The following is an 11,561-nucleotide window of genomic DNA, read 5'->3' as shown; positions in this document are numbered from 1 at the left end:
TGCTGCTCTCTTCAGCCTTGCAGAAGAGAGAACAGTTCCCAGGAGAATGTTAGAAGTCAGAGGTTGAACAGGAGTCAAAAAGCCTGGAAGAGGAAGTGGTTAACCACAAAATCATTTGACCTTGATGAAGTGTGCTCTGCAAGAAGTGCCTACAGGCCAAAAGGTAATTTTACCTACTGGGCAGCTTACTCTGAAGACAAGTACTTTTGAGACCACTTGGAGATTGAGAAGGAAAAAGAGTGATATGTTTAAAGCTTTGCACTGTTTAAGTGATGTACTTTTCACTCCCTCAGCACCACTTCTGTAGGAAATAAAATTCATAGCCTATTAGTGTTACTCAGCTACAGGATTTGCAGAATGTCTTTCTCTCCTTCCCAGTTTTCCAGCATCTTGACATTCAGTTTTCAGCCTGCCTTGGGATGAAGAGTATGAAATGTTTTAGATATGGCATGTGTGTGTGTGCATGAAGCAAAACAAAATGTCCTTCCAGTTTAGATCTGGAATTGGGAAGATGACATATTTTGACATTTTCAGCAGAATCACATTTTGGCATTTGGAAACAAATATTGATTCATACCAAACAGTTTCTTTTCAAAACTGTCATTTCAGTTTGAAAATAGCATTAAAATGGCATTTGCAGATGAAATGTCAATTGAATAGAAAACGTTTCAGCTTAAATTGACATACGGGAACAAAACATTTTGATTCAAAATTTCCCCTTGTGGGGGAGTAGAAAGAAATGTTTGTGGTTTTCAAAACCATTTTATATTGAATTGCACTGATTTTCCTGACACCAGAGTTTCCTACAACCATAACAACAAAATCTATTTAATGCAAAACAGTTAAACCATTTTAGTACTTGATATTATTGTTTAAATCAGGGCCCAAGTGCAGCTGGACATGTTTGTGCTGCCAGGCAGACCTAGATAAAGTATTATTCAAGCTCATCTTTGGGACAGATGCTGATGAAGAGCTGGCACTACCACCACCACCACATTGCTGCCCAATGGATTCCTGCCAAAAACACACACATACAACTCTGAGCTGATGCCCAATTTCACAAGAGGTGATGGTCAGGATTCACCTGCCTGCTCAAGTTCACCCTCTTCAAGAGCTAAGAGGCTTCATCAATTATACTGATTTTAGCTGGAAGGGAATGAAATGGAGGGTGTGAGCTCCTCTGCTGGGTTGGCTTCAAGTTGTCCATCCTGATCTTATTAGTTCTTTGCTGTGCTTTTCTCAGATTTCATCCTCTTCAATGTTTATTTCATCCTCCTCCATGCTCCCCAGCTCATTAAAGGTTGCTTTTGCCAGTGTCCTCTTTGTGCCCCTCAGGACACATCTGAGTTTCCTGGTCAGCACATCTGGCCACTTGTGGCTGTAAAATGGAGAAGAGAGAAGGAGTTAGCAGCCCTGCTTGCTTAGGAACTGCCTTTTGTTTTGTATCCTTTTGAGTTAGACAAAGCAGAAACATCACACGTTCTCAAAGCCATCAAGAAGCATCAGGCAAGGAGGGAAGTTGGTAGAGAACTGCAGGGCTGTGGTGGTCCCAGCCCATGCCACTGTTGCATGGGTTAATGGGATACACAGACCTTTCATCCAAGGGTAACCAGAGGGCTTCAGCTGCTCATGAAAACCATTCCTAATTGTGCATCACAAGCCTCATAAAGCCCCTAGCTGGTAATAACAGAGATTCCCTGGTAATGAGTTGAGTTTCTCTGGATTTGAGGTCATTCACTGCCACCCGTAAGAGATCTGAATGTTCAGCTGCTCTGAAAGCCCCATGATCTCACCAAGCCCAAGACTTGGGCAGAGAACCAGAAAGCCCTGACATCAATCTCACATCCAGGTGTGGTTTCATTGCCATAACCTGCCACTGTTCCTGAGAGAATAAGCTCTGTTGAGTACCAGGACTTCAGGGTTTGGCTGAGAGAATACACCTAAATCCAGGCTGCTAAAAGGGTGTGATGGAGCTGAAGAGGATCATTTGCTATGATGGTCTAAGTCTCCATGATGCCCAGGTTCTATCATGTGTCAGTGAGCACAGATTTATTATGACATAATGGGGTTTTCAGAGACAAAACAAACATCAAGGACCTGTAGAAGGCCAGAAGCTGAGTGAATGGCAGGGCTTGAGGTGGGTCTGCACTCTGCATACATCCTGTCCTCCATAAAGCATTGCATGAAATCAAATTTACTGTGTATAAGAGGAGAAAATATCATTCCAACTGTCAGAAGCCAAACAGAACCAACTTCTAACCTATACCAATAACACCATTGTGATTATTTGGATATTAAAGAAACAGGTGTGAAATTGTTGTACATACAGATGTATGTGGTGTCAAGTTGCACACACCATTATTGTGTACAGTGAAAAAAGCAATTACTTGAAAATATAAATATAAGTAAAGCTGACTACATGACTACTGCTGATCCTTTCATATGAGGGTGGGGAGACCCTGGCCCAGTTTGCTCAGAGAAGCTGTGGCTGCCCCATCCCTGGTAGTGTTGAAGGGCAGGTTGGATGGGGCTTGGAGCAGCCTGGGCTGCTGGGAGGTGTCCCTGCCCATGCAGAGGGTTGGAACTAGATGATCTTCAAGATCCCTGCCAACCCAAGCCATTCTGTGATTCTCTGTTTGTATGATCATACAATGAACCCAACAGTATAAGAGATCTTGAAAGAAGTGAAACAGATGTTACAAGACCTGGGGACTGTTCACCTTAATGATCTATAATGAAACTGCCCTTAATGACAGTGCAGGATGAGCTGTCCTTAAAGTATCTATTAGATATTAATACAATATATGCATACAACTGATGTATATAAGAGTACAACAAAGTCAACTAGTAGGACTGTCACCAGGTCCAGGTATGCAAGGCTGGCCACTCAGTCACCCTGTGCTGTAGCATTATATTATCTAATGGTTTTTTGTTATCTTTCAAGGGAATTGTTCTTATTCTTTCATCTAAGGTTCTGTAGATGGTGTTTGATGGTCTGATTACCTGTCCCTGACTCATGGCTACTAAATCTGGATGCAATAAGAGTAAAGTCAAGACCTTCAAATTCAGCATATGTCATATTTCTGTCATACTTAGTTGGAGACCAAGGGCAGCCAAGACAAGGAGGGCAAAAAACCAGGAAGGGAATCTACAGGCAAATTGCTGAATCTTAAGAAAACAGAAATATATCAACCCAATGAGATTCAGGATTTAGTGGAGAGGATCCACCCTTATGATTTATTTACTGAACATTACGACAAAGAGCCAACACTCTTTTTAAAGATGACCACAACTCTTTTGCAGCCACTAAGGTAAAAAGAAAAATAAATGTTTGTTTTGGTTTGGGTTTTTTAGGTCTTTCTAATGTTGGACAAAGAAGATACCCCTTCCAGTGTGTTGTTGGGAGATGTCCCTGATAACCAAGAGAGAACAATTAGCTGATGCAGAGCACATTTCAGGACAAAGTGTAAGGACCAGTAGTGGCGTAGCCAAGAGGTTTGTCTCCAGGTAACTGAAGGTATACTCCTCATGCTTTACTGAATGCTGTTCTCAAGATCCAGCCAGAATCACCACTTATCTTCAAAAACAGGTCTCCACCAAGGACAACAGAGGCCACAAGCTCTCTTTCAAGGTTAAAGGATTCACTTCCTGAGCACGAGAAGCAGAGTCTTGGCCTTCCTCTAGACTCCAGGCCAGAGGCACAGCCTGAAAGTACTGAGATAGGGATCATTGTCTTATTGCAACAAGGGCCCTAGGAGACTGTTAATAGCTTCTAGTCCCAGAAAAATGGGACTGTAAACTGAGTGAATGGACTATAGATTGGTACATCTGAGGTCCTTGAGGTCCCTTTATTGCTATAAAGGAAAAACAAGCTTATTGCTGGCATGGCCCCTTTCATCATAAATGTCTAAGATAGATTAGCTGAGATAGATTAGCTAAGCCACCAAGCAGGTACCTGGGAATAAGTGGCTGTTGAGGATGTAATTGCCTCCATTGGAAGCTTCATGCACACAAGAATGATTGAACTAGGAGAGTTGAAAAGCTCCAGGTATAAGTGTTTTATTGATTTTTTAGCCTTTTCCCCTGAATTGAGCCACGTGGGTTAATGAGGACCTTCTTTTCTCTGCTAAGCAGCCTTGCTTCAGTGCAGAAGGTTAGGTCTGTGGGTCATGTAAGTGCTCAATATTTTTCTATCAATATGTGCTGGTTTTGTCAAGCAGAGCTAATGCAAGTGGGAGATCCTCATTGTCTCTGGCCTTGGAGTAGTAACTTTTGCTCCTAAGTGTAGATCAGCAGGGCTGTCTTCTGTGTCTTGGAGCTTTTATTTGGAAGTGAGTGTTCACACATGGCAGTGGTTATGCAGGTCTCTGCCCAGCATGCCCCACTTTCAAATACTTTTTTAAATGGGGACACAGCTCCTAAAATAAGGGAGAGCCTCAGAGCAAGAATTTAAAATCTCATAAGGAAGATAAAGCAGCCTATGAGTAGCACAGCCAGCAGTGCTGTGCTGGCTTTTATCCTTGTGAGAAAGTTGGATGGAGCTTTAGTATTTGGATTTATCTATCACCTTAGTGTGGTGTATGTTAGGGGCTTGTAACCAGCCCACATCTGGGCACTCCAGGCTTTCAGCCACCTCTGCCTTCTCCTGAGAAAGTGGAAATTAACTACAAGTTAGTTCAGAGGCACTGAGTAGAAGCATTTCTGCAGCTTTCAGAGGTGTCATTAAAAAGCCCAACCACACAGCATTTTCCCAGGACATCAGACCCTCTGTATGTGTGTGTCTACATGCTGGTTGTACCTATTTGATCAGGCACCTCAGTTCATGCTCTTAGACTCTATGCAACCTTTGAATTCCAACCAAATCCTCCTAAACCCACATGTATTTCTCAGAGCAGTAGGTGCAACAGCAATGAATAACAAGAGCTGCATCCTGTTTCCTGTCATGAGATATGGAATTGTAAAGGGAGACACATGTTACGGGAAAGCAACAATCAGCAATTTGGATTCTTCCAGGCTTGAACTCCAGTTTTATCTCTGTGTTTACCATGGACTTGGCTCGTCCTGGCACAGTGCACATCGACCCTCCAGTGGGTTGATGATACATTGCAGGTAAACACAGCAAAACTGGATGTCTTTCAGGAATTTCTCTGATAACGAGTCATAAATTTGTAGGAAATCACCCAACGAGGCCACTACAATCTTTATAAACAGTTTGCTGCTGGTCTGTGTACCTTTTCCATGAGAGACTGGAGAAGAATAATACGTATTTTGGACAAAATTAAATAAAATAAAAAAGCATGACACTAAAACCAGCCAAGTGCAGACAAATAACACATAAGCAGACACTAAAGAGCAGAGCTACATCGGGACTGTCTTACAGCTACTACCTCAGATCTAGGCCCTTTTGCCAAGGAGTTTCTCAGCTTTCCTCCTTTTGAACTCTGCAATTTCTTCCAAGGGTAACCCATGAGCTTTACACCTGCAGTGAACATGTAGGCCATTAGAGAAAGAATCAGTTCAGTTTCAGCTGCAATAAAGAACAGACTGTAATGGATAGTGAGTGAAAGGAAAGTGTCTTCTGGTGTGAAAAGGAAAACAGATGTTTGGCCTGGTTCTGATTTCATTTATTCTCTTCTTGTAACACTTCAGCTTGTCTTATTGCAAAAAAGGATGAGGTTAACTAATGTGAAGTGTCCTGAAGATGGATTCCTGCTCCAAGACAGGGATCTTTTGCAGTCTGTGTAGCCAGGCACTTCCAGAGGGCTCTTGGCACATCTTCAACCCTTCTCCCAGAATGAGATGAATGACCTTGTTGATTGAGGAGCACAAACTAAATATCTGTCATGGCTCTATGCTGAATCTATTAGACAAGATGAATCCTGGGATAATTATTCCCTTATTCTTCCAATCTATCCCCTCGTTCATAAAAGGGAAGAGCAGAACCAAAATTGCTGTGAAGAACTTGGCCTTGGTTAGTTCAGCTCCCATCTCAGTGCCTTTCATTCTGCCAGAATTCTGCCTTCTGTTGCTTTCAGAAACTCTCAGTTCTCAAAGCTATGGGCACATTTCCAAATGGAAATCCTATTTACCTGTCCCTGGAAACAGGCAGTTTTCCCTGAAAGCTCAGCACAAATTTAACATCCTTTCCCAAGGGACACTGAGGTCAAGTTTCCACTCTTTTGCCAATTCTGTCCTACAAATCTCAATGTCTAACCTACCTTCCTTCCATGCCTCACCTAAAGCCTCATCTCTGGGGACATCTTTCCTTTTTACAGAAACATTGACCCCTGTTTATAAACCCTGTTGTGAGTGCTGGAGCCCTTAGGATCATAGAATGGTTTTGGTTGGAAAAGACCTTTAGGGTGAAGTCCAACATTAACCCAGCACTACAAGGCCACCACTAAACCATGTGCCTCACCACCACATCTACAAGGTTTTTAAGTACCTCGAGGGCTCAAAATCCCACCACTGCCCTGAGCAGCCTGTTCCACTGCCTGACAAGTCTCTAGGGCTTGGTCCTGAGGCCAGGGAAGCCAGAAGAACATAATCATGATTGTGTGAATGAGGAATGGCTTCTTCTGGGAACCTAGAACTTAGGGGGTACTCATCTCCCTGAAATGGAGAATCTGGAACAGAGATGTCTTCATTTAAGTCAGGTATCTTGGGCTCTCTTCTTTGCTAGTGGAGGTTCTGCTGGACCAGAGGGAGGTTTTATCCCAAAGTAGATGTGGTGCAAAACAGCTGCACCTCAAGTGCTTGTTTCTCTGCATTGACTCTAAAGGATGTGCAAGATGACCAGTTTGGATGGAGCTGTCTGTGCTAGAGACAAATGGAAATTAAATCCCACATGTGGGAGGGGGAAGAGAAATACTTTGTCTCCAACCCCTTTATGCAAGCAATAAACACCATTCAGCTACACAAGGGTGAGCCTGAGGGGCTTGTTCTTTCAGCCCACCCAGCAGGGTCATATTCTGGGCTGCATCACCAGAAGTGTGACCAGCAGGTTAAGGGAGGGGATTCTGCCCCTCTCCTGCTTTCTGATGAGACCCCCTTGTAGTGCTGGGTCCAGATCTGGGGTCCCCATCACAAGAAGGACATGGAGCTGTTGGAGCCAATCCAGAGGAGACCACAGAGATGATCCAAGTCTGGAGCAGCTCTGCTCTGGAGACAGGCTGGGAGAGTTGGGGTGTTCAGCCTGGAGAAGAGAAGGCTCTGGGGACACATTCCTCTGGGCTTTCAATACATAAAGAAGGCCAATATGAAAGATGGGGACAAGGTTTTAGCAGGGCTTACAGTGATAGGACAAGGGATAATGGTTTTAAACTAAGAAAGGATGGATCCACCCTAAATATTGGGAATAAATGTTTTACACTGAGGGTGGTGAGACACTGGAACAGGTTGCCCAGGGAGGTGGAAGATGCCCCATCCCTGGAAATATTCCAGATCAGGTTGGACAGGGCTCTGAGTGACTTGATCTACTTGAAGGTGTCCCTGCTCACTACAGGGGGGTTGGACTAGATGAGCTTTAAAGGTCCCTTCCAACCCAAACCAATCTATGATTATTCCAAAAAGGAGTGGAGGAGGTTGCTGCCTGTTCATGCACAATAGTGCAGCAGTTTGTGACCATCAGAAGTTGAAGACCTGACCAAGGTATTTGGGGATCAAGCACAGCATCAGATTGCCTGAGCTCCAACACCAAACACTGCTCACACAAGTATCAAATAACCATTTGATAGTGACTTGACCCTCATCCATGGCACAAAAACACAAAGAAAGTTCCAGTACCAGCAGCACTGACACATCTCCTGAACTTGCTAATGTTGAGCAACTGGAGAGGGCTGATTCTACATCCTTCATCTCCTGCAAAACCTCTCTGTGTGAAATCAGCTGTTCTTTTTCCAAGGTCCTCTCTTCCCACCACCTTGTTTCTGAAGCCAGCAGGAAAAAATCTGTGAGGTCCTGCATCCCAGCTCCCTGGACAATTAAGGAATTTACATCTCTTTTTTTGAATGTAGTGCATTTTCTGATGTTTTCTGATGGCTGGAAACACAACTCCTGGCTTGAAACTTGGGCAGTCAGAACAGCTTCTAGCTCTGAATTAATGGGGGAAAGACTCAGATCCATAGACAGAGCACCTTTATGACTTGGTCATGTTGTAACCTTTGGTGAGAGGAACTGCAATTCAAATCACCTTGAGACCTGAGTCAGATGGTTGCAGACATAGTGTTCCTTACCCTCCTTTCTGTTTGTTTTATCCCCACTTTGCAGACATCTCTGTGCTAGAGCAGTGGAACAGTCCATTACATCTCAGATCTGTGGTCCTGCTCCAACCAGCCCTGGACTCCTTTCACAGACTGCTTCCCATAGACCTTTGTCTTGGAACCAGTCAGGATTTCCTCTGGGATTACTTGTTTCTGAGATAGTGGCTTTTTTAACCCATGTTTCACTCTACTCCAGTTTTTCTTACTTTAAATGGATGGCAGCTTTGTATAAATGGTTGGCTGGGGAGTAGAGGAGGTTCAAAGGAGCTCTGAGGTTTTTCCTTCTTGTTATTCTCCTGCCCCTCAACACTGTTGTTCAGAAGAGAGCTTTTGAGCTGCTGTGCAGGGAGCAAGACTGTCTAGATAGAATAAGGGAGATCAACATAACCTGATTAGACAAAGATCTCACCTGGACAGCCCAGACACCAGGTGCAACACCATAAAAATGTCCCTAGACTCAAGCTGATTCCTGTCCAGATAGCTCAGGTCACTTGTCATTGGGCTTCCCTCTGCTTCTCTTTTTATGGGAAGTCTGAGCAGATCCAGGGAGAAACACCCTCAAAAGATCTTCTATAGCCAGGGCCTACTCTGGACAGCCTCTCCTGCTGTGGAGGTGCTCATTGTTGCTCTCTCTTTGTCTCTCTTCAAAAACACCCTACAAAAGGATCTTCACCTCCCACTTCACCTCTCAGCCTGCCTGGGGGAGACAGAAGAAACAACTGGGCACATCCAGGCCCATCTAGACACACCTCAGCCATGCCTGAGGCCATACCTGCAAGGCAGAATATGTTCCACAAAGCCAGACATGTCCTGAGCACTGTCAGAACTAGTTTTCCCTAAATCCATAGAAATACCCATGGAAGACTAGTTTTCCCTAAATCCATAGAAATACCCACCAAAGGGTGGTGCATTGAATTGCACCTTCCAGCCAGACAACTTCCTTGCCCTCACTTCCCTCTGAACACTGAATTTAGGGTTTCTTGAACACTGCATTTAGGGTTTCTTGCTATCAGCACTAATTCTCTAATCTAATCTTCTAGCCAATTCTTCCAGTAACCTCAGCTTGCTCAAAAAGATCTTGTTTAAATACATCAGCTGGAGCAACCACATTCCAAGTCAGAGAGCCTTGTTCAAAGGGAAGTGACTCACTGGCTTTCATTCCCTTTCTCCCTCAATCAGATTTCAGAGGAAAATTCTTCCTTCCCTGCATGAGCCATGACAAGAATATTCCTCTTTTATTTTTTTTTCATTTTGCTGTCATGTTAGGGGTCATAAAAAGTAAAGGAAGCTTTGATTGTGGAGCAAAAGGCATCTGCCCTGACATTGGGCCATCAAGCCTACGAGCCAGAGGATGCTTTGATTTCCCCAAATAACTCTTGTTATATGTTATATAAAGTTAATTAAGTTGGGATGCTGTTACATAATCCCAGCTATGTAAGGACAGTAAAAGGGTTTTTTTCACTGCTGTTTCCTTCATAAGCTCTTTCTGATTTTAAAGTACATTGGGTGAAAACCCTCAAAAAGGAACCTGAATGGAAATCTTTTCACTTATCCTCTCAGAGAGACACATCAGCAGCAACAGAAACACTGGAGACTCTTTACTGGTTGTCTCCTATGCTGCCAGGGTGCCTCAACATAGACAAAGCAAGGAGAGCTTTGTATTGGGTAGAAGAAGAAGCCATGTTGTCCTAATAGGTGTCTTCTTCTTGGCTCGTAAGAAGGTGTTTCTCACGTGGTGTTGGGAGATGGATTTTTTGAGCATCCTTCACTGCTTCTTACCCATTTCTTCTTCACACAAAAATCTCTAGGGTTGATCCTCAAGTGTTTGCAATGGAAGAGCCCCAAAACTCAATCCTAACCCTTGCTGGATGTTCAGTTTTTAGTGGTTTCTCACATTAGGTAGTGGATGGTGGTAGGCCAGATGATCCATCAACCCTTCTGAATTTAACACCATGTAAGAGAAGGAATCTGTTTTTGATGCCAAAAATCCAAAACTCTTATGTTCTTTATTTGGACACTGGGTTCATGGTTAAAAACCCATGAGAAGACCCCTGATCTGTACCTTTCTTCACTGAATTGGCTTTTATTTTCCTGCAGTTAACTTCCAGTAGCTTATTTAAATAGATTTAGAAATTGAAAGATTCTACATAAAACCACCTCCTGCTGCTTGAAATCACTGTATTCAGCACCAGAACATCTTCAGACTGAGTATGTCCCATTTCTCCCTGGAACTGCAGATGAACATGATCCCAGATCTTGGGTTGTTTTGTTGTTGGTGGTTTTTTTCTTCCTGAATTTCAGTAGTTACTGAAAGGCTTATCTCTGCTAGATTTGTAGAGAACCTCCTACCTTTTCTGCTGTTTTGGGCAAGAGGGGTGTTCCCCCCATGCAGACAAGGTGCTGCCTGCCCCAGAGCACTGCAGGATGCCAACTGCCAATGTCCCACATTAATAAACCAGCAACTTTGTGCTTTTCCCGTGGCTGTTTCTCAGCCCCAAACCAGTCTCCTGGTCCACTCTGAAGGAAACCCCACAGACTTCCTTCAAACCCATCTGACTGTGAAATCTCAAAAAAACACCTTCCCTACAGATATGCTGATTCTTGACTGTTCAGCATGCTTGGCTTTGGTAGCTCATGATCTTCTTACACCTTCTCTGTGTTCCTCTTCATCTGATTTTCATAGAATCATAGGGGTTGGAAGGGACCTCTGAAGATCATTGAGTCCAACCCCCCCTGCTGCAGCAGGAACACCCAGGGCAGGTCACACAGAAACGCATCCAGATGGGTCTTGAAAGTCTCCAGAGAAGGAGACTCCACAGCCTCTCTGGGCAGCCTGTCCCAGGGCTCTGTCACCCTCACAGGAAAGAAGTTTCTCCTCATGTTGAGGTGGAACTTCCTGTGTTGTCACTTGGTACATTTTCCCCTCATCCTAATTTTATTTCCTATGTAGTAGTATCAGGCTTTTGTGGAAAGCTTTTTTCTTTTCCTTCTGCAATTATTACTCAAAGAAGCCCCAACCCATGAGATCCTAAGATGCAGCAATAAAATTCCTAACAAGCTGCAAGAAGAAGGGGAAATAATGTTCATTACAAAGCAGGGAAGGTGTAAAAACTTGCTTTGGAGTGAGGGAAGAACTAAGCAGCCTGTTGAACTGCCCACCCTGTTCAGTGTGACAAAAGTTAAGCTAAAGCTCCATGTAAAACTGGTAAAACTGAGGTTTGACCAGGTGTAGAAAGAAGGAAGTTACCCCTCAAAAAGGAAAATCCTCTGGGGCAGGAGCCAGCACTGAAATCTGGACTT

The 11,561-nt window shown here is 43.8% G+C and overlaps 1 protein-coding gene across 1 annotated transcript in view; it reads right to left on the bottom strand.

Moving 5' to 3' along the window:
* Positions 1-1,239: 1,239 nt before the first annotated feature.
* GUCY2F (guanylate cyclase 2F, retinal) overlaps positions 1,240-11,561 on the bottom strand; it is a 47,382-nt gene continuing 37,060 nt past the window's right edge. The window contains exon 18 of the mRNA XM_009996743.1: positions 1,240-1,378. Coding sequence (XP_009995045.1) covers positions 1,240-1,378 — 139 coding nt within the window. The remainder of the gene's footprint in view (positions 1,379-11,561) is intronic.

This window comes from Chaetura pelagica, unplaced genomic scaffold (genome assembly GCF_000747805.2).
Source record: "Chaetura pelagica isolate M959 unplaced genomic scaffold, ChaPel_1.0 scaffold570, whole genome shotgun sequence".
Lineage (NCBI taxonomy): Eukaryota > Metazoa > Chordata > Aves > Apodiformes > Apodidae > Chaetura > Chaetura pelagica.
The sequence above is the reverse complement of the archived record's forward strand: the minus strand, read 5'-3'. Positions and strand labels throughout refer to the sequence as shown.